The 27,711-nt window shown below is 35.7% G+C and overlaps 4 protein-coding genes across 8 annotated transcripts; 2 read left to right on the top strand and 2 right to left on the bottom strand.

Annotated features, from left to right (window-relative positions):
• Positions 1-98: 98 nt before the first annotated feature.
• On the top strand, positions 99-17,962 carry LOC132698919 (uncharacterized). 4 transcript variants are annotated; one of them, XM_060665246.1, is made up of 6 exons: positions 206-318; positions 2,862-3,351; positions 4,760-5,068; positions 11,310-12,219; positions 14,953-15,188; positions 16,368-17,962. In XM_060665246.1, the coding sequence occupies exons 1-6, from the start codon at positions 243-245 to the stop codon at positions 16,597-16,599; spliced, it is 2,253 nt and encodes a 750-aa protein (XP_060521229.1). In that variant the 5' UTR covers positions 206-242; the 3' UTR covers positions 16,600-17,962. The 4 variants fall into 4 exon arrangements, with proteins under 4 accessions (XP_060521226.1, XP_060521229.1, XP_060521227.1 ...); XM_060665243.1 differs by lacking the exons at positions 11,310-12,219; positions 14,953-15,188; positions 16,368-17,962 and adding an exon at positions 6,010-11,276 and having other exon boundaries at positions 99-318; XM_060665244.1 differs by lacking the exons at positions 206-318; positions 11,310-12,219; positions 14,953-15,188; positions 16,368-17,962 and adding exons at positions 325-402; positions 6,010-11,276.
• Positions 17,963-18,060: 98 nt separating this feature from the next.
• Positions 18,061-21,904, bottom strand: LOC132698923 (uncharacterized). Its single transcript, XM_060665251.1, has 4 exons — positions 21,090-21,904; positions 18,827-18,931; positions 18,655-18,772; positions 18,061-18,213 (listed from the first exon to the last, which is right to left on the bottom strand). The coding sequence occupies exons 1-4, from the start codon at positions 21,163-21,165 to the stop codon at positions 18,126-18,128; spliced, it is 387 nt and encodes a 128-aa protein (XP_060521234.1). The 5' UTR covers positions 21,166-21,904; the 3' UTR covers positions 18,061-18,125.
• Positions 21,905-23,197: 1,293 nt separating this feature from the next.
• LOC132698922 (transmembrane protein 203-like) lies at positions 23,198-24,300 on the bottom strand. Of its 2 annotated transcripts, XM_060665248.1 has the most exons (3): positions 24,042-24,300; positions 23,821-23,986; positions 23,510-23,769 (listed from the first exon to the last, which is right to left on the bottom strand). In XM_060665248.1, exons 1-3 carry the CDS (start codon positions 24,183-24,185, stop codon positions 23,645-23,647), a joined length of 435 nt encoding a protein of 144 aa, XP_060521231.1. In that variant the 5' UTR covers positions 24,186-24,300; the 3' UTR covers positions 23,510-23,644. The 2 variants fall into 2 exon arrangements, with proteins under 2 accessions (XP_060521232.1, XP_060521231.1); XM_060665249.1 differs by lacking the exon at positions 24,042-24,300 and having other exon boundaries at positions 23,198-23,769; positions 23,821-23,961.
• A 124-nt stretch (positions 24,301-24,424) lies between these two features.
• LOC132698921 (dnaJ homolog subfamily C member 28) lies at positions 24,425-26,672 on the top strand. The gene is made up of 6 exons (XM_060665247.1): positions 24,425-24,618; positions 25,319-25,450; positions 25,503-25,592; positions 25,644-25,843; positions 25,896-26,043; positions 26,098-26,672. The coding sequence occupies exons 1-6, from the start codon at positions 24,520-24,522 to the stop codon at positions 26,506-26,508; spliced, it is 1,080 nt and encodes a 359-aa protein (XP_060521230.1). The 5' UTR covers positions 24,425-24,519; the 3' UTR covers positions 26,509-26,672.
• Positions 26,673-27,711: the final 1,039 nt, after the last annotated feature.

The following is a 27,711-nucleotide window of genomic DNA, read 5'->3' as shown; positions in this document are numbered from 1 at the left end:
AGAAACGTACATTCCTGGTCTGAAACGCTCTTGGGGTAGAGCTCGCATAACAAAGAAGAAAAGCAGGCGCTCACCGCATCTTTCCCATTTATGACAAAAGCCAGATTGATAAGTTGCCAGCACAAAGAAAGCGGCGACTTCCGCCGGAGGTATCCAAAAATACACCACGATACGATGCAGAAACCGCCCAATTTCGAAAAACCTCCGCAGTGTGGTGGCTACTCTGCGAGCACGTGGTCGCAATGTTGAAATCGTTGTTTCCTTGGAAACACAACAAAACAAAACGGGCTATGGCAGTACAACAAACGATGGAGGAAGGTGAGTGTCAAATATATTTTATCGACGCGATTTGTTTGCTAAAATCCAAAAAGATGTGGGAAAATTGCATGATCGTCACTCCAGGTCGGTAAATATTTTTCGTTTTGGGAAAGGTTTGTCGCGTTTACTTTGGCAACTGTGAGAATACATCAGATGGTCCACCTACCCGCTTGTCAGGTCTTTCGTTGGTGTTACACGTTAATTGAATCGGAAATAAGCGGACTCTATAAATACGATTAGAACGGAGACCGAACGCGGAAATGTAATTTTTAATTGAGTACTTTCGTTGATAGATGAATTTTGTCTAAATGCCAGGCGATCGCTGTAATGTAACTCCGGACTTTAATTGTTATTTTTAACTTTTATTTTTGTATTTTGATTGGATCGAATTCCCTTTCCTGGTTTTTAAGGCTCAGGAGGTGACGCTTTTCAAATGTTACGATCTCAAACCTTTCGAGTGGGTATGATTTTTCACGACTTGTTCACCTTCATTTGCCTTAAAAAAAGATATAAAATATTTTTGTTTCTTGTATGTTATAACGATAGCAAATAGCGTCCGTTCGAGTTCGAACGAACGTTAGAAGTATTGTGTGTTTCTCGCAAATATTTAGAAAAGTAATAAACCTCCAGGCGGTCGAACGTCTCACGTTTAATCGCCACTTACGTAAGAATTCGTCCTTGCGTTTCAGGTAATTTTAATTCATCTCACGACTACATATCCAAAATGAATTCATTAATTTGTCGACATTTTCTATGGGATGGCCATTAAAAGGGCTGAATATATGTTTAACCCTAAGAGTGATTTTTTCCGTCGGTAATGTTTTGTTTTTTCGGTGAAGTCGGTAAGTCGTTTCGAAAGTTAATTACTAGGTGTTTTTTTGTTGTAAACAAGCGGGTGGAGTATTATTACGTAGGAAGTAGAATCTTTGAATAAATTAAATATCGCGAAGATTGAATTCCGCTTTACGTAACAAATTTAGAATTTCGTAAACAGTTAAGGTTATGAAATTTCACCCTTATGCCACTTTATTAGTTATTTACGCGTTATCACGTAAAGTCTCAAATACACAGAACGCGTTGCGTTACGGTTGTATTGCATTATCGCTAAAACGTACGTGGCTTTATCACTCAGCGCTACCTTTGGAAACGGGACGTCAACTTTTCGGGGTGTACACAATTACAGAAGTACCACGTGGTACCGGCGTTCTCGGTGACTATTTTTCAAAATCATAGGGCAAAAAATTGCAAAGTTCATCGAACAGGAACAGTTATATATTTGATACCTCTCACCTGTGGGATGGTAATGTATTGAAAAAGGCTTGGAGTGACATTGCTAAATGAGCTGGGAATCACACCTTACCCAAACCTATACCACAAACAAACGGCTAACACAAGGCCGCATTTGATTGTACTCAATTTTATTTTGACATTGGGAAGTAATTAAAAAAGCGATCTTCATTGAGAGTGCAGTTCCCTCTAACTCTAAACTAAGGGCAAGATGAATCGAAAGTTTCCTTATCAGAACTACGCGTGATTCCTGTACAAATTGAACCACGGTCATGTGTGGGGCCTTGGTGAGGGACGCTGCGTTTTAACGCAAAAAAAAAAGAAAAACGGTAAATGTGTGTCATGTGTTTCATGACGAGGTACGGGAGAGCATTCGGCGTGAATCACAATCGTAAGCTTAAAAGAAATATAATTTTGCGCGATGTTTTTAGGGACGTATACTTTGTTGCAAATGCAAATGTTGAATCTTCAGTTTTCAAAATGTGCTGTACTGCATTTTTTCAACTTCCAACAATTATATTTTTAATTACATTTTTAATTAACTGAATTACACTCTTAACGAAGGAATAACATTTTCTGCTCTCATATTTGATTTTACTTGTTGTCACAAATGTTCTATGGAGTTGAATATAGGATGATATGGACAAAGACAAGCTTTGTCCATATCATCCAAGCTTTACGCCCTATCTGTTTAGGTAATATATCACCTTTTTCTTTAATGGCATATCTAACACTTCCAAAAGTTGCCCTTTCTTGTAACTGGATTCAAAAGAAATATTATATTCTAAACAATATTCTTAACATTTAGGTTTTGTACTTGATGAATTTGGTGCTTTTTGTAGCAGGCGGCTGTGATAGCTTAGGTTAACCATTTAAATGACACTACTATCCGAGTTATTTTTTAAAAGACAATTTTAAAATCCTTAATATCTTTAATATTAAATTTGGAGTAAACCCTCTTCTGATTCAGCATGAATTATGGTAATGCGTTTTCTTTATTTGAAGATGTTGTTGTCTGAAATCACTGGAATCAAACCATCCTTTGTTTTTTCTGGGTAAATTATATATTTGTTTTTGGATCTATACTTTTGAATCACAATCACAATCTGTGCGATTCCATTACCACTTGTTTTTATCTAATTTTCGGTATTTAAATTCCATTTTACAAATAACTTAATGAAGGGTGGCACGGCTAATAATTATATTGGTTTCATCTTCTTCTAGCTTCCTGTGCAAAATCCCTGTATTATTTTCAGAGCTCATCCTTCAAGAGCAAAACCTTGTCCCGTGCCACGTGTGTGGCCGGACGTTCCTTCCCAATCCCCTCAAAAAGCACGAGAAGGTCTGCGAGAAAAACGCCCTAAAAAAACGCAAACCTTTCGACTCCCTGAAACAAAGGGTTGAGGGAACGGAACTCGCGGCATTTCATCAGAAGAGTTACTTGAAAAAAACCGTCGAGCCTCAAGAACAAAAGAGATCGAGGTCAAGCAAGTGGAAAGAGAAACATCTCGAGTTGGTGACTGCTATAAGGGCGGCCAAAGGTATACCAAATGAAATGCAGTCCAGGTCACCGAAAGCAAAAAATACAACCCTTACGGAACGGTGTCCCTCTTGCGACCGCCATTTCGGACCTAAAGCTTATGACAGACACGTGGAATGGTGCACAGAGCGAAAAGCTCGTATCCAACAGTCGCCTGCCAGCGTGCAGAAAGCCAAAGAGATGCTGGAGGCCAGAATTAAGTATAGGTAAGAGCCCATCAGCATCCGACCAGCCCACGATAGAACGAGTCCATGTTAAATGTATTTTGTCGTTTTTACAGAGGTTCAAAATTAACCGTTTTAAAAAAAAATGAAATCATATTTTTTAACTGTTTTGTTCCAGAATTCAAATTATTACAAAATACTATCACTATAAGCTTACTCTAAAAGAAGGAAATAATATACATAGTACAATTCTAGCAGGTATATCATGGCAAAAAACATCTCTATTAAGTTAATAGATAGAAATTTTAATTATAATCCCTACTTTGTAAAGGTTTCTTCAACTTATTGTACATCTTCTTTGGTTCACCATTAAGTATAATCGGTGTTATACTTTTGTGCCTCTGGACACTTCCAAATATATGCCCTTTTCTGGTTCTTGCAAATGAAGTTTTCAATAGTTTTCTATTTCCGGTATTGTAGTTATGTTCATTCTGATTTGGCCTTAGTGAATATAATCCTCTTATTATGTATATATGTATATATAAAAAAAAGTCTCCAATTTGCCTTTTTGTTTAAAAACAAATTATGAACTTTACGAGGTTCACTATTTCGAGACGGCATTTGAGTAATTTACTTAGGTTGAACAAGTCTATATCTTCAAAAAGTTATTTAAAAAAAATAGATTTAGATCTAGAGGTATATTCTTTAGAAGTTTTAGATTTGTTTGACTTGACCTCGGATTATAATAAATGTTAATAAAAACAATGTTATGTATACATTATTTAATGATGGAATATATTGAGTTAATGATCACAACTAATCCTCTTTGGTATTTTGCTTTTGTATGGTTTTTCTTACCTTGTATTTATTTTTATATTTATTTCCTTTAGAGAGTATTCTAAAAATTTAAACATAATTTCAACTTATAATAATTCATTAGCCTAAAAATAAAACACAGATCCTGAAGTGTTCTACTTTTCTACACGGTAGTCAACGCATAGAGTTCACTTATCTTACTAACATTGCTCTGAAAACCATTTTGGCACAAACTAAGATACTTCGTAAGGTACCTCAAAAAATTGGTCTGTACAGCCTCAACTCGATGTTCATGAACCTGGTAAAAAGGAAACCAAATTGTTGATCCATATTCCAATATGGACGGAATATATGAATTTGACAATACATTACAAGTTTTGAAAATCACATTCTCAGTACCAGTCCCAGTATAGCCGGATTGATAAAACTCTCTAAATGATTATTATGCCTACGTCCTTTACAACATCCGCTCTGGTCAACACCTTTAAAAAAATGGAATACTGTTTCTATAAATCCCTACAAGCCTAACATTTTTTAAATAATATTTTATTCTTCATTATAATTTTTCATAGTTTCAAAAGATGATATAGGAAATATTGCCCAATGTCCAACAACATTCGTGTTATCCTTTAAGGGTTCCGCCATTGAATAAATCGAAACGCGCCCGAGTTAGGGAGAAGTACTCTACAACTCCTAATGATTCGGAGACGGCCAGCGTGAAAAGCGTCGGCTCCAACTTATCGTTGTTGTCGACCTCGTTTTCGAGGGGGCCCAGTGTACGCAAACCCAAATCGTTGGTTAACGTGAGCAAGGTTAACGATCAGAAAAATGTGGAAAAATTGGATTTGGAGAGGGGCAGCGGAGATAAAGTCAAACAAGAACACGTGAAATGCGTATTACCGGATATCGGAACTCCGGGGACCAAAACGGAACTCGCAAACAGGTAAGAGCCCCCCGATTTTCCACCTCGCGTGTCCAGGACGAAAGGAAAAGGGAGCAGAAATGGTTATTTTATTTATTTATTTATTTGTAGTCCTGCAAACACCAATAGGTATTTACAACAAAAAGAGCTTACTGATAACTAAATTTATAAGTTTATTCCTAGATATGGAATGTTCATAGATATAAGAAAGTGACCAATGCTTTTGAACGGATTAATAATTACCTTATTTAATTAATAATGTTGCATTGTATGTTAATGACCACCCTTGGATAATCCGTTCAAAAGAAATTGATCACTTTCTTATATCTGTGAATAGACCATACCTACTTTCAAACTTTTTATGGAATAATTAAATTTTTTCATTTATTCTAATAGTTAAAGTTATCACGTGACATTTGCTTACTTGTTGTCACTAAACCGCATCGTAACACTATTTAGATCTGTGTAAAGCTACACACAGTCTTCAATACTCTTAATAATCTTTAACAGTTTGAAGTGCTCTGCAAACAACAAGCTATGAGAGAAATTAATAGAATCTGGTAAATAATTCACAAAAGAGGTCCGGATTTTTTTCCAAATTTAACTTGTTGATTTCCAGGTCAAAGGTAAGTAAACAACACAAATTAAATTAGAACAATGTTCAGATTTTCAAAGTTTTTTATACTTTATGACATAAACATAAGTTTATGGACACTTCTAGATCTGCATGATCAATCTTAGGATGAGTCTGTCATTACCACGTCCAATAGATGTTCATTAAGAATAGCTTCAGTTGTATCACTAATAATAGCAAAGGCAATGTCGGGCGGTTGCTCCTTACGAAAATAATTTTTAAATTTACAGTTAATAATGTCGGTTCGTTTATTTTCTTTCCCTTTTCCTTGTTTATGTCTGTCAGTGTCCCGTCTTCCTAATTCGTCCCTTTTCCTTTTATCCCGCAGCGCATTTGCAAATGGCGCATTTATCAAAGGAAACTTAACTGGTAAAAAAATAAGCTCTGTAATTGTCAATGATCAAATATGTGATATGATTATGTCTCCGAAAATGGTCACCTGGAAGGATACCACACAGAACAATTCCGAAGAATTTGTTCCTCAGACCAAAAGAACTTACTTTCAGATGCACAAGAGAAAAACCGTCTATTTGTCGTCAAACAGCGTTAAGTCCGTACAAAATATCGCTAAAGATGTTGTAGAATGTGCCATTGATAACTCCAAGCCACAGGTGGAGAAAATATTATCGTCCAGCGATATACTTCACAAATCCAAAATCCCCACCAACTGGGCGTTCAAAAAGGTCACGGAAGTACTGAGGAAATACAAAAAAAGAACCCCGAAGCTCAAGGATGTTAATTCTAAAGATACGAAAAATAAGGAACACTGTAGTTTTACCGATATACCAGAGTCAAAAGAAGTTCGGGTGCGATCTGTTGAACCCATCGAAAAAGTTAGTGATATTTCATTTGTTGGAAGAAATTCTGAAAGCATTTCTACGGACAATCGAGAATTTGAATCGGTATATCGACAAATTTTAGACGTACGTCTAGATCTTGCCGAGGTTACCGGGTGTCGAAAGGGGGTTGAGTTTCTAAATGCAGATACTGAGGTTTTTATACCAAACCATTCTTCAGATGTCGACATGGCAAAAGAAATAAGAATTGGTAGAGCGGAGGAAATGCATTCGAAAGAAAAAGCTTCCTTTGGTGATGGAGTTTCAGATATATCAGGACTTAAAGAAGTTATGTCTTGTTCTTCCGGGGATAATAGGGTCTCACCAAATTCCAGGGCACAAATAAACAATACTGAAGCAAATGAACTATTAGCATTAGAAGGCTCATGGAAGGCTTCAGGAAAAAGACAAAATAACATGTTGTTACCCTTAAATCCCTTAAACAGCGTGAACTCCTTGACCGATGAGACTTCTGAGACTTCAGATAAAGCTAAAATGCAAAATATCATGTGGCAACCCTTAAATCCCTTAAATATAGACAAAAGGCAAAATAACGCGTGGAAACCCTTAAACAGCGTTAAATCTTTCACCGGTGAGGGTCGTGAGACTTCAGATAAAGATGAAAGGCAACATAACATATGGACAGCCCTAAATCCCTTGAATAGTGAGAGTTCTGAGACTTACCCGTTCCGATGTCTGTTTGAAAAAACCCTGAACGTTTCCAACAAACGGTCCTGTTCCGACGTAGCTCTAAACAAGAGCAGCAAGAATTCGCTGGTCTCGATTTACTTAAATAAAAGGGATGGCGACTCGGAGAGCATCGAAAACGTTACCGCTAGCGGGTCGCTTCCGAATTTGAGTTTAGAATATTACAACATTGAAAAATTCAGAGAACATAGAGTACAAAAAGTCAAAACGGCAGCCCATACGGCGAGCGACGGTGGTGAAAACTACAGCGTTCCTAAAAAGAAAATGAGGTTATGTTCGAGTAGCACAAGTTTGACCCTGTCGTTTAGGAACGAAAGCGCGATGTCAAAATGTTCGGCGACTTCAGCTGTTTCCCCGAGAGTTCGCGAATTGGTCGGGAAAATTTTGAAGGGCAGGAGCCTCAGGTCGGACGACAACGAGGTGATTTTGGGAATTACCCTTAGCGAGTGCGAAAAATTGATCCGAATGAGCGGCGAGCAATTCGCTAGAGTTGCGAAAAGATTCGCGAAAGATCGAGTTAAGTTGCCTTTGGTCGTCGTGGACGGAGCAGAACGGTCGGTAACGAAAAGAGACGAAGGAGTTCAGGTGGAAATCGAGTCGAAAGGGGTGGATTTTAAGCTGCCTTTTATCGGGAGCACGCGCAGACATAAAGAAACTAAGGACGACAGGTGACGGTGCGGCTTTGAATATATTGAATCGGTTGATATTCGTTACTGCAAGCCAGGAGCAGTAACGGAGGCTATTGGTAACCCAAGAAACACCATGATTGTAAATTATTAATGCTCGCACTTAAACCACTTTTTATTATAAAGTCAAGCTTTGGCTGAGTTTGCAGGCTTGCATCAGAACGATGACTATGTCTGTAATACTTTTACTACTTACTGCTTTGCCCTCCTAGAGGATGACTTCTTGGAAGTCTTTCTGATGAGATGTGGTACTGGGACCGTACCACTGGCGCAAGTTTTTTAGCCACGATGTTCGCCGGCGCCCTGGACCACATTTGCCGTCTATCTTTCCCTGGATGAAAACCTGCAGTAATCCAAGCCTCTACTTCGTAAAGAAGGGCGTTAAAACAACGACGGAACAGATGAACACTTAGGGAAATATTCAAATGTCTAGTGGTCTGCAGGTTTATAAAAGTCTGTATGGACTGTTTTGCGTTCTTGACATTGAGTTTGAGTTCTGTAACTGCAGTCAAAAGTTCTTGTACGTTTGCAATGTTGGTGGCCAGCAAGACCATGTCGCAAGCATATCGTTGTTGATTACAGTTCCTTCAATCACTACGATCGACCTCGAAAAAGAAAAAGTGTAAATAGGGGGGGAGGAGGCTGCATATTTGAATCAACGGAGGTATTAACGGCATGTTAATCGTCCTTACCAAGCCTGAACACCCCTGCGAAAGCTCGACTTTATAATAATTTACCCGCTTCCTCTACCATAGGGGTGGATCCCTGTTAGCGTTCGTTGGATATTCATTACATTCGTAATGCTGAGATAGAATAAAATAGATATATAGAGACTCCACTTAAGGTAATAATAGTCCATTTCGTAAGTAACGTTGATACATATCAAGTAGGGATGCTCAATACGCGCAAGCGAGAGTCGTTTGTGGTTTGACAGATTTGACGGATGTCATCGTCCGAGCTAGTGTGTGGACACTGGCGTTTAAAACAAAAATATGCAAAGTGCAGATTATTGTGTCGACTTTGTTACGTTTTTTACCTACATCTACCTACATCTACATCAAAAGGCTGCGGAACGCCAAAGGATGAGTCATCACATTAATGGAGAGATATATCTAGTCGCATAGCGTTCATAATATCAAATTTATAGGTGAAAGAGAATAAAAAAAAATACGTTTTAACTGCTTGATATTAATTTAACATTTAAAATTGAATACAAATATGTACAATAGGTAAAGATAGATTTGATAGAAATTGATACAGAGGCGGTGCATAGGTATTTTAAAAAATATATATTTTATTTCTTTTTAAATGAGTCGCAGTTCTGGGCGAGGGTACGATCAAGGTTTCAGAGTTTCTAAAAAACTTATATTGAGATATTGGCTGCAGTATAAGCATATTTCCCAAGAGTACTTAAAATAGTCTATACTTTTTCTATGTTGTTATCTACTATTAGTATCTTTCGGGTTTAAATTTGAAAATCTAACTTCGGTAATTATTTTTTCAAGCAGATTTATATCACTCGTCGTATCATTTCGGTGTGACGCTGATTGACTGACAAATAAAAATTCTGTGACACAAAAACGCGACATTTGAACTTAACTGTATTTACATAAAAAAAAAATGTGTTTTTTTGACAATTTTTCAGGTGCCAGCAATTTAAAGTCTATAATAAACTACTTATTTTTGCAAATGCTTCTTCAAAATTAGTAAAAGATATTTTGAGTATATGTTTTTTTGCGTTGTTACTGAAGGACTTTCTCTGACAACGTTCGGGCTTAGACAAATAACTCGGACAACCAGGTAAAACTGAAAATACTGCACCTGCAGCGGAGATGATATTAGCACTGAATAAAAAAATATATAAATATAAAAACCACTTTTGATCGGACGAGGTGTTTTTCACTTAAACGTTAGTACTTCTCCAGTTTTTTCGCCTCTGCTTGTGAGAATGAGAAAATTACCACTTATAGCCCATTCTTATATAAAAAAAAATAGTAATACACCAAATGCAAGGCTTTATAATTTTTACAATCACAGTGTGCAGTTTAAATAGGTATTATCTCTCACACAAACGATTATGGAAATATCATCTTATACACACATTAATTCTGAGACTTGTAATGATGGGCGAACTATTCACACGTTTTCGCAAGTACTGTTCCTTTAATTTGTCACTTTTTCTGTATCGAATATTTATTAGAAAAATTAACGTAATGGAAACGTATAACCTTAAAAGCGACATCTATCTTCCCATTTCGTGGTGACTCACCGATTGTTTATAGATTTTCGTTTCTCCGTTTTAAATGTAGAGGTCGTTTTGCTTTTGCCTGTATCTGTGTATATCATCAAACTCAAAGAATACACAATTCAATTATGAAATCATTAAAATTGCAACCTGAACTACAAATCAATTAGGGTCTTGATTTGAGTTTTTATATGACAGAATGGTTAGTATGAAGGTTGGGGAGAAATGTATTCAGTACTTTTTCGTTTTCTCGTATTATTTTTGAATTTCAAAATGGCAATACTAACTTCCGGAAAATGATTTTAATTTGTTTATCTTTGAGGGCTCGCTATGTGGGACAGTGCTAATTTCCGGCAAGAATGTATATAGGAATAATCGTTCGCACATGTGATAAGCTCTTTAAGTTTGCCTGTAGGTCCTAGAGTAAAAGTAAAGGTACAAGGTATAAAAGTATCTTCCGTTTAAGAAAATACGTAATAGCTATATTGGTTTTAAAACTTTTTTTCCCGAAATTTATTTAAATAGGCACGATGCCGAAAACGTCATCATGATATCATGAAATCATAATATTTTGAGAACAAAACTCACCAAAATGCAATGAGCTAGTCATAATGGTTGTTTCCATCATTGTAAAATTAAAATGCGTATTTGAAAACGAAACTGAAATAAAATAACTAATTTTAAAGTTTATAACGGGTGCCCAATAATTAACAAAACGGTGGAATATCTCGAGAATTACACAATCAAGCATGACCCTCCCCCGCTGAGAAAATGGCTATAGGTCGCTAAAAATTTGTCCGAAGTTGTTCTACCTCTCAGATCGTAATAAATCCACCACCAATTCCACTTGGTGGAAAATTAAGGACGCCCGGTCTTATCTCGTAAAGTGATTGCCGAAACGACTGAGGTGAAAAAACTTGTGACTATTAAGGTGGCTACGAGAAAAAAACCGGAAATTATTTTTAGGTCTCTAGAAGACCGACAGGGGGTAAACGTATTCTTGAAGTTAAAAGCTTAAAAATAATTTCCAACATTTTTCTCGGTCACTTTAGACATAAGTTTTTCACCACAAGTCTTTGCGACAATTATTTTTCGAAATAGGGCCGAGTATACTTCTTGATTGGCCCGCATGTAATTGTGTATAACTTTGCAGTCCGACGCCGAATTACGACCCGTTTGATGTGGCCCAGCGTCAGTTTATGGAACTCTTAGACTCTGACAACTTTAAACCTTTCGCCCCGTTCAATTCCCAGGTCACACGGCCCCACACCAGCAATCCCAACCCGATTAAAACCCCGACTTCTCCTCAAGTCGCTCCGAAAACCGTCAAATCCGCCGACCCGATCAAAAAATATAATCGCGCTTCCGTCATCGACCCTCCATCGAATTTCAAAGACTCTCTCGATTCGGTCAATGACGATTTCGAACTGATGGAGAACTTGATCAATGAACATTTTAACGCGGACGATAAAAACTTCCACGATAACGGCTATTATTTACATAACCTTAAAAACGACAAGCGGTCTCTCACTTTAGATCACATCCTTGATAATAGAAAATATAGCGACGACGCATCGTCCATAGATCCTTGTTTGATCAACGAAAATGATAATCTGTCTATACCGGATCATTTCAAAGTTGACGATTATTCGCCGACATACACCGAAATTACCGTACAAAATGATGACGTAGATCAGTACAGCGTACAGTACGACGCAAAAATCGAGGCCATCGAGCCGAAAATCGCGAAAAAACCCATCGTTAAAAGGTCGGTTAGTCTAGTCAGTAGGAGTAAGAAAGATACCAACGCGGTCGGCAAGGTTTCCGTAAAAAAACCATCGCTCGAGTGTAAAAAATCGTCGAAATCTGTTTGCAGCGTCGACAGGGGTGAGAAAACCAAAACTTTGCCCCTGTTAAAACGATCCATAACCCTGTTCGATCCCTCCTCACCCAAAACCTCATTCAAAAATAAAAAGCAGGTCAACGAGTTGTCGGAAGAGCGAGAACAGAAATGTACGAAAAAGACGGGACACCATAATGCGAGGAGCACACCTAAGAAGGCGGTAAGTCTGTTAAAATCGAGATTGCGCTTTTTATTTTAAGTTCTCTTTCACTGCCAAAGCAGTAGCAAATGTTTACTGCGCTTTAGTGTCCTCAACGGTGTCCTATAGCGTTATTTTATGACGTCGCACATTGGGACAAAAACCCAAAAAATATCAAGTTGCAGATTAGGTTTTTGAATAGAATAACAGGCATATATTACAGTAAAATAATCATTCCTTTGAAAATAATAATAATCGATACAAAAAGAAGAATTAATTTTTAAAATATGAACCCCTAAAGTTTGTGCTCTAATTATTTTTATATTGTCGATTAATTGTTAGTTTTTAATATTTTTTCTAACGAACTATTTATTTTTCGAGATTTTTATTATATATTTTATATATATATATATTATATATTCGTTATAAATAAATATGATCCAGACTTAGTGCCAAATAAATCTATTTAATGGATTAATACAGATTCAGCTGCTAAAATTTGCCAATTTTGCTAAAATTAAATTTTATTGTTCGTATGTTATGTCTAGCTCCGCGGATCAAGTAGGCTGTTACTTCGGTATAAATTGATGCGCCGCAGGGGGCATTGATATTTTCCTAGAGAAGCCTATAATTTTCCTGCACTTCATGTTATTTTCTTTCTAACTAACGATACCCATCCACCAACTCAATCCTTTGTACCTGAAGATTCAATGAGATCTGGACATATTTTGAGAAAATATTGCCGTAAAAATGCCGCATCCAAACTTCTTGACGATATGTCAGCGGCCATGCTGGTTTAAAAATGTCGTAAGGTCATTGGTTAAAAAAAAATTTAACTATTAAATATTTTTGGATTTTTTTGAATTTGAGAATAATTCAAAAATCCATTAAGATGATAGTTTAGATTAAGTTAAAAAAATAGTCTAAAATTTTAATGACGCTGCTACTTTTCGATAAAACTGCCAAACACGGTTCCATTGAAAACATGAGAGATCATCAGAAGTCCAAAAATCTAAGCAACCAAATTTTGTATTTTCCGTAAATGTCTTTCAAATTATTCATAACTCAATGCAAATGTATTACATTTGTGTAAATGGCATTTGAGTCACGGGTTTATTTAGCACGAACGGAGCGAGTGTTTAATAAACGAGTGACTTAAAAAGTTTACCAAATGTGTTCATACTATGCTTTTTTCTACGACCGTTAGTTTTTGGGTACATTTTTGCAAAACAGCACGAATACACTCACTGACATGACCGTCAGAATTCACAAACATCAAAATGCAAGCCGAAGTGGTCCGGATCCGTAGGACAAGAAAATCACGTGGTAAAGTGACGCTTCCCGCACGCTAGATCAGTGTATAATTAGGTATTTTACAGAAGGAGGTAGAAGATTATTTAAGATGGTTTTGCAAAAATTTCTCATAACAACCCATTTGTCCCAATGTGCGCCGTGAGGATTTTCATTGAACAAAAGAGAATCCTCCGCTAAAATGCTCTGCTAATAATGCTAAGTGAAGAGAAGAAAATTTTAAAAACACCAGATATTCACGTTTATTTGCACAACAAAAAGAAACAATTTTTGTCTTCAGTCACATATTTTTTTTGGCAAAGATGAAAAAACACCTTAAAAAATTAGCCAACTTCGTATTTTTAATTTGTAATACGCCTCATTAATATGATATAATCTGTGTTTAGGTTTTGACTATATCTAAGCAAATTCGCTTCCGTTTCATTTGTGTTTTTTATTTGTATCTAAACAATTTACAAATGTTCTTAAATTGATAAAAGTATGAAAAAATAAGTAATTATAACGCATTTTATATGCAAATAATAGTTATCGTATGGTAGCTCTGCAATTCCTATTAAGGGTTATAAAAGTTATTTAACAGTTAACGTTTTTTCAGTGTAATCAAAAAATGTTTCTTTAGATGTAGTTGCTTGTGCCCTAATTTTCAAATCTACAGTATGTCCTTCTACATTGGTTCTTAATCTAGATCGCCTTTATCGCCTTTGGTAATTAGATTTTAACCATAAAACATAGTTAAAAGGGTATTATTTTATGACTTAACAAAATCGGGTTATGTAAGATAACTGTTTACTCAATCATGTATTTATATTCTTCTATTTTGCAATAGTAGTACGTACGTACGTAGATTTTTGCGGTAAGGTACGTACGTAGTACGTAGTACGTACCTTACCGCAAAAATCAGGATCTATTTTTAAAATATATACATTTATTTGTTTAGATACAGGAGTTAACCCAACCTCAAATTATGACGTCAACAGCAATGACGCGTATTCGTAACTCATTAACATGTTTGCAATTTTAAAACGCAAAGTTTTATTCGATAAAACTAAAATTCTTGCAACAATCTTAACTGGGACTCAGGTTTTTACCTGTCACTAATATGAGAATCAGTCATCCGAGACGGTGTTTATGCCCCTTAGTTGCCATTTAGTTCCGCCCCCCTCAAACAATATATAAGCAGGTACAGAGTAAAATGCGAGTCAGTTTCAGTCAAGCTCTGAAGAAGCCAACCGGAATGCAGAAGTATTGTAAAAATTATAAACCATTTACACTTGACAATTTCGAGTTAGGTCATATTTTAAAAAATAACAATGCGTTTACGAAATAAAGAATTCTATAATCAATTTCTACAATAAGAATGCGAAGTTGGCCGGTCCCACCCTAACCTTGCATTTACGGGGTGCCGTTAAATCGATGTTTTTCGAAACTGAGGTTTCTTTATAGGATACTCCAATATTGGACGCGTTTAAGGCCGAGGAGTTATTCGCCGTGGACGACGAAATGTACGAGGAGTACAAAAAGTTCGAAGAGATGTATTTGAAGGAGAAGGAGCAGAAGGCGAACCCGAGGAGAAACAAAAAGGGGCTGGATCTAAATTGCGGGCTCTTCGCGCCGTCGACCGAAGAATCCGAAACCCCGAACGTTAACGGCAAGATATCTTACGACTCGGCGTACGGGAGGTGTGTTAATTTTAAAATAAACATAAAACAATTACTTACATGAGAAATAAAAGTAACACCTAAATAGGTACAAAAATTTTAATAAATATTTGTATAATACAAAATCTTTATGGGAATGAGGTACGGGATTATAAATTAAATATTGGTTCTGCTAAGTAACTGGGCTATTTTGATCATAAGATTTTATGCACCTGATGTCATATGAACATATCATCTCTGAGCCGCCATGTTATCCTCAATAATTTCTATAACATGATAACTGGTGCTCTTTCCTTGATAGATTCGTTACAAAAAAAACACAAGTTCTATCCTCATTAAAATTTGTCAGAAAATAATGAAAAATGAAGATAAGTTGTAGGCAGTACCAAATTTTCCGGAAGCAATTTTTTAACATTAGTTGGAATAGCTTCTTGAAATTGATAAATTAGTTTTAATTTATAATGTGGTTTTTGACATATTCTATTAACATGTGAATGAAAAAAAAAAACTCATATTCTTGACTTCGTCATACGATGCAAGATTAATCAATTACTTCGATCATAATAGCCTGTTGTGTTGGCAGAATTTATTTCCAAGAGAATTTTTGGAAGTCCATGCTGATCAATTTTTCAAATCTACATTTATACAATTAATGCTGTCAGAAATATTTTGTTATGGATCTTGGGAGATAAATTTGCAGATCAACTGCCTATTTATCATAGTTACATTTACTTCTGTTGTCGGGGTGGTTCCAGGATAGAACCCTGTAGAACACCCCTCGTCACAGCTCTCTAATCAGACGTCTGCAGCCATCTGCATCAATCCAATAATATCTTAATTTGGCTAACAGAAGATCCAAGTTTAAACTATCAAAGGTTTTAGCATAGCTATAGTTGGATAAGAACTCTGAATTTTACCAACTTTTCAAGTATTTTTGAGAATGCTTATCAGTTCATTCAAACTTGAGGGCATTTCAACCCCAGGCAAGAGCCATTTTCCAAATTTTTGGAACTGGACCAGATTGTAAAAATACATTTATAATATTAACTAGTGGCTTTAAATAATAGGGTAGACAAAGTGTTAATATTTTTGTGGAAATCTGGTCCACTCCAACAGCATAACTTTTGAATGCCAAGATTTCTTCCTCAGATACTAAGTTAAAGTGACTCGTTGTCCGAGTTTACGTATTTGGTTTTGTAGTCTCACGAGGAAAACGACGAGACACAAGAGTCGATCGACGAAGTTGACGCCGCTCGATCAAAAACAGGCGGAAAGTGGCAGCTCAAGTAGTTCGGAGAACGGGCCGAACTCTCCGCTGGTCGTGTCCGATGTTTCGAAAGTGTCGAAATTTTGCCACGAGTGCGGCACCAGATTTCCGGTGTCGACGGCAAAATTCTGCGTCGAATGCGGAATCCGAAGACTGGTCTTGTGATAACTGTGCGTTTTTGTCCGCGAGCGTGAGTAACAAATCGATTGAATTTATATTTTAGCATTGAACGCAAATATTTACGTAACGGTGAGGTCCTTTACAACCTTTATATTGGCATTTATATAGGCCTTTCTAAAGTACAAAAAAAAAAGAAGAAAATTGTCAAATCGTGTTGCCCACCTTCGATAAGGAGACATTTTATAATTACGTTTTACTAACTCTCTTACCTTAATTTTTATTTCGTAGCCGAGATTTATGTGCAATTAAACGTTTATTTGTGATTTTACTTACCAAATTTGTTAATCTACTCGAATTTGTTTTTAGATTTTTTACATTGAGTGCCTCTCATATCATTCCGAATATTGTTTAATTTTGTTTTATTAACAAGACTGATAGTTTTGTTATTCGATTAACTTATTTGAATAAAACTTATTTCGTATTATTCAATGGTTATGAACTGTAAAACTTGGTGACCTCATTGTGTTTAAAGCTCTTCGCCGCCAAAACTCAACATCCGGCCAAATAATTAAAATGTGTTCTATGACTGCAATTGTTCTATGACTGCGGTTCCATCGTGTTACCAAAGAGAAGTAAATAATATCTGAAATAAATTCCATTCCACTTTTGGGTAAGAAGAATTGTTGAAAACTTTGAAGGAAATGAATTTTTGAAAAAAGTCAAACCAGAAAATCACTTTTAATAAAGAGGAAATTATCTGCTGGTGATGATAATATTTGAGAGCAGTTAGACAGTTTCAAATGGAAAACAGGAATATCATCTGGTCGAAACTTGGGTAAATTAAGGATATACCGTTGGTAAAACATCGCTGAAATTCAAGGACTGTAGTTTAGTAGTCAGAACTTGAAATATGACGACTAAAATTTAGAAATGATGTTATATTGTAAATGGCAATTTTTTTAAATAATATTATTGCAATTTATTTATTTTCATATTCTTACTAGTATAAGTTTTTATTTACTTGATCTTAGAATAATTGCAATTCATATGAACTTTATGATATAATCTTTAAGTTGTCCACCTTGTCCCTGTATTTGCAAATGTACATTTTATTTCCTTCTGGCATTAAGAAACAAAATATGAATTGTCTCATCAAATTAAAACCGAGAATAAACTCCGTGCTAGCAGATTTTCTAGTAGAGGATGTGTTGATAAAATATCATCAGTATTACGCATTGAAATTTCTCGCCACGTCACGCCACGTCCTGTTTATCTGTTCTTTAAAACTTTTAATTTCGTCTGCCATTTGTTCACCGTTTAAATGGGCGACGCATAAATAGAACAAAATTCGTTAGGCAGATTGTCAGAAATCTATGGGACCGTTATATCGTGATCTTTGTAACGAGTGATCTAGTTTTGAACTTCACTTCCAAAAGTTCGTTTGATTTTTCATTTTTTTTTCTCCCGAGTTTAAACAACTTCAAATTGACAGGGAATAGGAATCAAAACAGGTTGGGATCATTGTCTACAATTCAAAAAAGCAATTTATTTCAAATATCAGAGCTTGTATTTTACAAAGGCAAATGGCAAAGTCTCTCTACAGAGACTGATAGTTTGGATCCGGTCGCTCTAGGCTCACCACCCGATCCCAATACTTGACTGCAAATGAAAGCGTATTAACACAATTTGCTTGTTAAACTGTCCCAAAGGATGTCAAAATGCCAAAAGTTCTTGACGCGCAAAAATGTCAACCAGATTTAAAAATGTTATTTTATTTGCACTTAAACACTGGAACCACCTGTTTCCTTAGTTTATGCCGGCTGCCATTTTTTACGTGTTTTTAAGTCTTGTCTATGGCCTTTGGATATACCGGGTTGGGCAAAACAGGATCATTCAAACTTTTTCGATTTTTTTTTAAATGTCAAAAATTTTTGAATGGGAAAAACTTCTATTTAAAGGCTGCCAGCAAACTAGAAATGTTTTTTTTTATATTTATTATTGTTTAATAGTCTTCTTCTCGTGTGTTTTTGTTTAGTCTCTATTAAATACTTTTGCGAGAATTCCAATTCGGCATAAAGGAAAGGAATGGCTTAAACTTACTGCTGCAGTTTATTGTCATCCATTACTTTTTTCAAATTGTGCACGGAGAAGCGATTGTACATGCCCCAAATGCTGTTCATGTACTTACTACTATAGTTGGTGGCGTTCAAGCTAGTATCTGGAAATTTATCAAGAGGTAAGACGGTAACGCTAAAGTTTTAAACCGACTTACTGTCCCGGTAGTAATGATTTTCGGCGCTTTCCAGATTTTTCCTCACTTTTTCAGCAGCAAAAACGCCCTGCGGCACGGCAGCCATGATTTCTTCCGAAAGGCAAGCTAAAATTAAGTTTGTTTCATTCTCTCTCGGTGGTCGTTGTTATTGGTTTTTCCAATGGCAACATAAAAGTTTTCCCATTTGATAATAATGTTTTTGTTAAATATTTATTATATAAGCTTTTTCTGTCGCGGTTGGGTCACCTACTATTAACCAAAACAAGATTTGCATAATTTCTGAACGCTATTTACACCAATCTTTTAATACAAAAAAGCGCGCTGGACACCGAAAGACAAAATAACCGAGGTTAAAAAATCTATGACAGTACTTCAAAATTGTTAAATTAGTCGTTCTTTATTTCCATATAGCTCCTAGATATACAGTCTCTGCCTAATGCTGAAAATACAGGAACATATGAAGCAGCTATGAAAAAAAATTGACAAAGGCCATTCAGCATGCCCACGCGCGAGACTAATTTTTTTTTTATAACCAGTGACATCTGTGATTGCAAATTCTGGCTTTCGACCAGCAGCATTCTACAACCAACATGACCGCTGACGGATCGTCAATAAGTTTGGATGCGGCTTTTTGACGGTAGTATTTTCGCAAAATATGTCGAGGCGCCAATAAATCTTCAAGCAATAAGCAGTTAAGGTGTGGAGAGAATTGTGTAAAAAAAATGTAATTTCGTGAAAGAGCAAGAGCAAGAAATTGTACAAGTTTGTGAGTAGGAGTTCTATATAAACCACCCTTAAATCTTGTAAATTAACTTTTATAGTTGTAACAGGAAAACTTTCAAATTGGCGGGCATTTTTGTCACAAAGACACGAAAAGGTACGCATATAATTACCAAACACCAAAAATGAAAACAGACTGCTAATATTTCTATAACATTAGCAATAACTAAATTCAGCGTTGCCAATAATGTCCGAAATTGAGAGACTGATATTAATTAATATATTAATTATTATTAAAAATAAATCAGTTTTCCATAAAAATTGCGACATTGTCGCAACTCGTTGGGGGACACGTGTGCGAAAATATCAACCACCTGTGCCGCATAAATTTTTACGGTAGTGTGGCCACTATGCTATTTATTTAAATACATAATACCTATATGTTTATTTCTCTCCGATCTGACAGATCTGAAGTTACGTGATAAAATCTCGGACTAAAAACAAACCCATAGGAAAGTAGGGGCCGATATGTGAAGTAGTGCCTTATAAAGGAAAGCGAACTCCATTTTTTGTGGCAAATTGGCGGCTTGGAAAAATTTGTTAAGGTTAATTTGCTGCCTATAATTTTGTTTTTGTTATATTTTGTATAGAAGAGATTTTAAATATGCTTGGATATACGTGTGCTTTTCGTGGATGTCATTCAAAAACTGCTGGAGGTGTAGGTTTCCCTATTACTCGGTAAGTACCTTACATTTCGCCTATTCCGAATAGTTGGTTTCATCTTCCCATCCGAAAAGAAATTTAGGTTGCAAGGAAGCTAGTGTAAAAGCGGTGTAATGATTCATAAACATTCAGTTCTTGTTATATGTTGTCCAGTGTTTTGAATCGTTATTCGAAATTATATCTCTTTATTTATTATAATGTAAATACGCCTTAGCTCTCCAGGTGTTCAAAACAGCCCCCGGTATCGCTAAGTTTTGTCGGTTCTGTATGGGTTCGTTTTTCTGTGTCTCATATAAATTACAGCTCATGATATTAAAAGAAAATTTAAAAAAATAAAACCAACCAAGTTTTTCTAGATAATGGATGCAAAGGAAAAATAGGTTCAATTTCTGGGTTTGGATCTGACAAATTAAATTGATAGGAACTGTCTTAGCAGCAGCCTGTCATTCACTTTACGATTCAACTAATTGATGAAGCGGCAAATCTAGTTTATACAATTTTGAAATGCAATTTCATTTTCTTTGAAAGCGACGTTAAATATCAACGCACCCCACGTTTGTATTAAATAATTCAAATGGGAATAAAGAACATCGAAATGTTGACGAATTTAATTTAAATTGGTTCGCTAGTTTTTGCTATCTAAGCATAATTGTTTTTTTATCACTTAAAAAACACCAGCGTCTAACGTGTTGACATGCACGTATTACTCAATCTATATTTAGAACGCAATATATAATAAAGGCTTCTTTGTGCCAGTCTTAAGAAAATCTAACAGTTCTTTGAATTGTCGCCAATTATTCGGAGGGTTTATGGTACGTACCTTTGCAAATGCCGAAAATTTCATTCAAGAAATCGTTGGTAGTAGTTAAAAATTGACTATATCCTGAATCTTTCATCGATAGGTGATCCTCAATATTTAGGTAAAATAGTTCCGCGCTTATGTACTGCTCGAAGTGTGCTATCAGACTAAAAACTGGCGGAGTGTAACGGGGCCGGGGTCAAAGAGTTATCAGTGAAAGTGCATGTGATTTTTAAGAAACTTGTATCTCCCAGAGCATAATTATTTTGATTTCTACCTAATCACAATTTAAATAACGTTACTCAATCGTTTTTGGTCGCAGCAGGAGATAACTATTTCGACTTAAAGATAACAACCGCGACTCGCGCTGAAGTGTTCCCCGTTATTAGTATTATTAGCATTAGAAGAACCTATTCACTATCCCCGTTATTAGTATTATTAGCATTAGAAGAACCTATTCACTATCCCAGCGCATTCGCCATTTTGTTGATATCGCCTAGAACGCAGATGTCTGTGTTGTATTCTGTGGATAGAATTTTTTTTACCAATTTTGTGTAACTGTGGGCCCTGATACGATATTAAACTTCTTTAATTAGAAAATGGATATAGGAAAAGGAGATCCTTTGATAAAGTAGGAGGTCGACATTTCTGTTTCTATTTTTATACTATATACCAGAGCATCAGTCGTTTTTCTGATCTGAAAAAAAATCTAATTTTATCTACTTAGTAGAGTAGAGTAGAGTAGGGTAGTAAGGTCAATAATTGTAAAGCAAAATAAAACTTATGCAATTTTAATTTCCCGCAAGTGATGAAATTGTATCTAGTCACTGACTGGGCGCATGGGCATAGACCATTAAACTGTGCAAAAACGAAAGAACGGCAGTTTGACAGTTTCAAATTTTATATAGCCGCGGCCGGCCATTTTATAACCGAAAAATCCGTGAAAAGTACGTTCGTGAATTTTATTATACGTTAAGGATCAAGTTTGGATTTATTTGTGTGATTATTGTGTTCTGTGATTTTCCGTCGTCCTTGTATTCTTTTAATTTATTATTAATTTTTTGATAGTAGTGAACATTTTTTGCAAAATACTTACCCGGGAGAGACAGAACAACTTGGCGCAACAACGGACTTAAACATTTAACGACTTGTGTAGCATTAGCCATACAATAGGGAACAAGTGAATTAATACTTCTAGAAGGCTGAAAGAGAGAAAAATACTTATGAACAATATATCAAAGCAACACAGTGTTATTTAAGTAACCGCCTACATTTTGTACGTGGAAAGCTCTAGAAGATTTTCAGTTAGTTTTAGTTGGCAACAGTGTTTCTTATGTAACTATAAACTGATGTGCATTTTATGATGCACAGGTAAGTTTGGTAGTATATATGCTCATAAGCAATAATCTCGTAACCCTAGATTCTTTCTAAAACAGTAAATCAGATTTTGTATTCATATAACCTTCCAGGAGTATTATTTCTGTCTGTACCATACAGCTACCAGAGATATAGGGGCCCTGTCTAAGCCGATAATATAAGAACTTATGAAGCAATATTAAGAAAAAAAAATAAGAAGTTTCATTCAACACGCGCATGCGCGAGATTTAAAATTTCGTTTTAAAGCAATGACCTGCGGCTCCAATAAGCAACATGGACGCTGACAGATTGTTAATAATTTTGGATGCGGCATTTTAAGAGAAGCATTTTTTCAAAATATGCCTAGTTCTCGTTATATCTTCTGGAAAAACAAGTTAAGTGTGTGGAAATTCTTGTATATAAAGAAAGTGGCGCAATGTGCGAAAAATCGTTACCTTCTCTACAAAAAAAATCAATGCCACCTGCGCCGCATCAATTTTTACCGTAGTAACGCCACTATATTATGTAACAACTACTAATAAATTAGAAGAAAAATATTTACAATCGAACTTGTTGGAGTTTCATTAATCATCCTGTTGGCTTTTTCAAAGGTTAACTGAAATTGTTTAAGTTAAGCTCTTAAGTCTCAGGTGAAAGCAACACGATGGTTAGTGAAACATCAGAAAGTTCAATTCATCAGTAACCAATGAAGTAGGAATCCTGAAGATTTGTAATTGGTAGCCTGTATAAGTTTCTTAGAAAAATTAATTAGACAAAATACAACATATTTTATTCAGAATAAAGTTTTATTTTACACAACTATGCTGCACAAGATTAACTCTGTTGACAAGCTCTGACTGCAATCAGCTGCAGCAATATGTATACAGGCGCAAATACTTCCGAGTAATCCAAAGATAGTTGGGCGAGTAACTTTTTGCACAATAAAAACTTAAACATAAAGGTCAAAGTTAAAAATGTGGTCGACCACATCAGCCTCAGCGTGGAGAACTTTAGGGTGGCCGCCATCAGCATACGAATAAAAATAATAATGCAGTAATATGCGTTCAGGGCATCTCCGAGGAACAATGGAAAAAAAATCAGCCACCAATTGTTACTGTAAATCTCCACGTCAGGGTTAAACTTAAATGCAAGTATTAAAGTAAATGCTAAAAGGGAAATTAGGTTGATCCATATTTCAAAGATCGTCAGACCCAACCATCTCACGAGTTCATCGATTGTGAAGAACATTCTAGTGTATTTGTACGAAAAACTTTTATTCTCAGAGCCGAATTGAATCGTTTTTGTAGATCGTAGTCTTCCTCATCCACGGCTGGTTCTAAATCATCTAAAAATGGCCATTTTATTACCAAATGTCTCAATAAAGAAAATATTAAACCTGTTAATTCGGAAGTAAACGTATTAGCATCGATTTCGAAAGCCGCATGCTTTTCGCACAATCGAAGTGCCAAAATGACGCCACGTTGAATCGCTGCTCCCAAACAATATATTATAATTTCATTTTCGTTATTATTTATCAACTTATCGCACTTCTCAAGTAAGGCCTGCAATGTTAATATGCCATGTCCCGCAAATCACATCCATATTGAACTTTATTACTTTGATATTGGTTTTGGTGCTAACGTATATCACCGAATCTCCTTGCTCTGGTTTCTGCGGCTGCCTCTTTCGAAGCACGTGGTTTGGGTATTTATTAGGTTGCTTGTTTTTTCTGTTTGGCCTCTGCTTACCGCTCTCTGCCATTACATAGTTTTCGCAAACGAAAAGATACGATTTTGTGTTAGCTATTACAGCAACTAGATAGTAGATGTGTGGGTTAGTTTTACTTGGAAGGTGTACAAAAAAGAGAACAAAATGACACACCTTTCTGTCTGTCCTGAACAGTGCACATTGTAATCTTGGCAGTCGACATGTGCGAATGTCCCTGGTAAATACGCCTTACGTAACGTAAAAATGCAGAACTATTCCATGATCTACCGTCCTTGTGAAAAGTCGAGGTCATCTTGGACACTTATACAAAGCATAACTGTGATGTTTTTTATGTATATTAAATTGAGGTATAATCTGAAATTTGGAAATGGCTTTAATATTGACAAAACGATGTTTCTGTCCCCATTCGCCAAGAAATATGAAAAAATTAGCCCACTACTTCGTTAAGCCTGCAATAGATTTAAAGGTAATCTTTAAATCCGTACTATTTACAAATCTGGATTCCTCCTACATCGATTGTTGGTGAATGGAAGGGACATGAACATTATCTTCATAAAGAAATTGAGTCGGAAAGAAACTCCAAAATAGACACATCATTATGTTCATTCATTCATTCAAAGACCACATTTCAAAAGTTTCAAAAATTTCTCAACATCTTGGAGGCATCAAAAATAAAATTCTGTTTGAAACACCATGAGTTTACAGCATTCCATGTACATGCAGCAAAGAATACATTGGAGAATCACGAAAAATATCACCTAGACTAAAAGAACATGAAAAAATCTGTGGAACATAATCGTGAAACGAACCTCAAATCTTGCATGTAGAAAGTAGAAAAGTCTAAACAACCCAACAATCTTAAATGTGACTCAGATATTTGGTCTATAGGCATCAGTCATCTGAGACAATGTTTATGTCCTTGTAGCTCCGCCTGCTTCAAACGGTATATAAGCAGGTACAGAATAGAAAACTAACCAAATTCAGTTAAGATCTGCAGAAGCCAATAGAATGATTGGCGATACATCAGCAAATTAAATTCATTGGCACCTCACTCAGGAGGAATCCAGAAGATTTGTTAATAGTAGTACAGTGGATTGTGCAAGTTTCTTTGAAAAACATTTAAATCATTATTGGAAAACATGGACCAAATATTTTTTACCATTTAGAATTGTTACAAAATATTGGAGATAGAAGAGACCAGTGATCAAGAACAAATACGTATGGCCTATTTGAAGTTAGTCAAGCAATATCATCCTGATAGTGGTAGCGAGAAAGCTAATGCACATAAATTTCAAGAGGTACATTGACTTTCTTTTTCATTATGTGACAACCAAGCCCATACATTTTTAGATTGATGAAGCCTTTAAAACCCTAATTAACAAAAATTTTAAAGAGAGATGGGAAATTCCCGAGGAGGCTGTGATTCAACAAGATATTAAGGTAATTAATTGTGTTGAAGTCTTGATTATTGGTCAGTGCATAACGCTGTAGCATACGGCTCCACAACATAGACAGTACTTGAGTTTTGAGGGTGTGGGTTCAGGAAATCCTTTCCAAAGGGAACGGCAATATTCTAAAGTTCGCGCTATGCAAGCAGCAGAGAATGTATATAATCACAGGGTGGCGAAGGTCACCGCCGATGATAAGGCCCTGCTCGAAAAAGTCCCTTTGAAGCACAAAATAAAGACCAAGTAGGTCTCAATTTTTAAAACTCGAATTATTTCTTCTATTTTTGTCTATTAGATATGGGTTTGAAAGATTGGTTGAAGACTTGATACAGCAGTCAATTTCCAAGGGGGAATTTAACAATTTAAAAGGTAGCGGCAAGCCTTTGCCTGAACACCAGCATAGAAATCCTTACGTGGATTTTATAACGCACAAATTAAACGAGGTACATTTTCAAATTCGTTAATTTAAAGATAAAGTTTTTATCTAGCATCTTTAGGTATTGATCGACAACGGATTCACTCCGGAATGGATATTGCTCCAGAAAGAAATCCGACTTGAGGCGAATGGGCTGCGAAAGGACTTGTTTAGGGAGAGACAATATTTTGGCCCATATCCACTATCGGTGGAGGATAATATCGAGTGGAGTAACATAGTGTATAGGTACCAAACCACCGTAAATAGAATTAACAAGAAAATTGAGAAATTTAATTTGGTCGTGCCCATCTTGGATAAGCAAATGGTTCAAGTTTGTTTGGAAATGGAGGCCCAAAAGGCGGTAATTCAAGGAAAGAGTTACGAGGATGTACGATTCGAAATGCCGCAGCGAAGAGAGAAGAAAAGTGCAAGCGAATCCTCGGAAAACGCGAATTTATTCGGACTGATTGATTTTATTTTCGGAGGAAAATAAATAATTGTAATTTGTTAGAGTGCGGTTTTAGAAATAAATAACTTATTTTGAAATAGTTGTAAATTGTAATAGTTATTTTTATTGGCTTTTAAAGATATCAAGGCAAATAAAAAAACAAAATGTTGGGTAATGACATGTTAAACAAAATATAACAATTTTCTCACACATTACGCTATTTCTTATTATTTTTTAATGAAATTCCCAATATTTTATCGGTATTCAATAGTAATAATACTAAAATAAAACACTATATTTTGTTCTACTTGTTTTCAAGATATTGGAATAGGAAATAATCATATATATAATTTGGTAGTGCTGTGACTAACAATTAAAGTCATTCTTAGATTTGCCATATTGCGAAGTGATTTGGTTAATACCTTGTAGATAATCTAGGGCCCCTACAACGGTAAAAATTGATACGTTCCGAGTGTTTGTAAGAAACGGGAATTTTCTTTCTAAACAGCGATGTCCACACAATTAATTCGTTTTTCCGGAATATTTAACGATATCTGGACAAATTTTAAGAAACCTGTCGAATTGTCAAACTGTTAACGGCCATGTTGGTTAGTATTATCAGTATAGATATATACCTAAGATAAAATAATCTGCGACCACACCGCCGGCCATCAATAATGTTGATTATTTTTCTCCGTATGTGATAGACAACTGGACCCATTTTTTAAGTTATATTGTGGTGTTATAAGACGCATAATCTCGGGTCGCGTATTGGTAAATCAAATGTTAAGTGGACATCATCATTTGCATCTCTTACAACACGATATATGAAAAATCTACCCCTAAATATAACAACACAAATAATATGGGCAGCAAGATGGCGCTCCTCCCAATGTTTTCTTTCTGTCTATGGAAAATCTATAACTATTAGTTGACGAACCAACAGCATAAACTTGACATTAATGGATTTCTTTTTCCTGGGGTACATAAAAGTGACGGCGTAAAATGTTCGTCCGTAATCCTATGTTGCTGCATCTATTTTCTCTATTTATCGGCAAGTATTTGGTTTTCTGTTATGCTTATGCCGTATGCTCTCTCCTCTCCTTGCGATAATGTCGTTGGACTTTGGCAAATAATTACCGTAGTGACCACTCTGTCAAGAGGCGATTTGGAATTATTGCTCAAAAATTCAAAACAATTGAAATTTACGAAATATATATAAATATATAAATATATATATATATATAT

This window comes from Cylas formicarius, unplaced genomic scaffold (genome assembly GCF_029955315.1).
Source record: "Cylas formicarius isolate icCylForm1 unplaced genomic scaffold, icCylForm1.1 PGA_scaffold_3__17_contigs__length_32017465, whole genome shotgun sequence".
In the NCBI taxonomy this organism is placed as follows: Eukaryota; Metazoa; Arthropoda; class Insecta; order Coleoptera; family Brentidae; genus Cylas; species Cylas formicarius.
The sequence above is the reverse complement of the archived record's forward strand: the minus strand, read 5'-3'. Positions and strand labels throughout refer to the sequence as shown.

Coding starts and splice junctions, on each gene's coding strand:
- LOC132698919 (XM_060665243.1), top strand. CDS start 243: ATGTTGAAATCGTTGTTTCCTTGGAAACACAACAAAACAAAACGGGCT. Junction 319..2,861: donor ACAACAAACGATGGAGGAAG/GTGAGTGTCAAA, acceptor TATTATTTTCAG/AGCTCATCCTTCAAGAGCAA. Junction 5,069..6,009: donor AAAACGGAACTCGCAAACAG/GTAAGAGCCCCC, acceptor TTTATCCCGCAG/CGCATTTGCAAATGGCGCAT.
- LOC132698923 (XM_060665251.1), bottom strand. CDS start 21,165: ATGAAAGATTCAGGATATAGTCAATTTTTAACTACTACCAACGATTTC. Junction 18,773..18,826: donor AAATCATTACTACCGGGACA/GTAAGTCGGTTT, acceptor ATAAATTTCCAG/ATACTAGCTTGAACGCCACC. Junction 18,214..18,654: donor GATGACAATAAACTGCAGCA/GTAAGTTTAAGC, acceptor TTTCATTTGCAG/TCAAGTATTGGGATCGGGTG.
- LOC132698922 (XM_060665248.1), bottom strand. CDS start 24,185: ATGGCAGAGAGCGGTAAGCAGAGGCCAAACAGAAAAAACAAGCAACCT. Junction 23,987..24,041: donor GCACCAAAACCAATATCAAA/GTAATAAAGTTC, acceptor TTAACATTGCAG/GCCTTACTTGAGAAGTGCGA. Junction 23,770..23,820: donor GTTTACTTCCGAATTAACAG/GTTTAATATTTT, acceptor GGCCATTTTTAG/ATGATTTAGAACCAGCCGTG.
- LOC132698921 (XM_060665247.1), top strand. CDS start 24,520: ATGGCTTTAATATTGACAAAACGATGTTTCTGTCCCCATTCGCCAAGA. Junction 24,619..25,318: donor AGCCTGCAATAGATTTAAAG/GTAATCTTTAAA, acceptor TTTACCATTTAG/AATTGTTACAAAATATTGGA. Junction 25,844..25,895: donor AAGCACAAAATAAAGACCAA/GTAGGTCTCAAT, acceptor TTTGTCTATTAG/ATATGGGTTTGAAAGATTGG.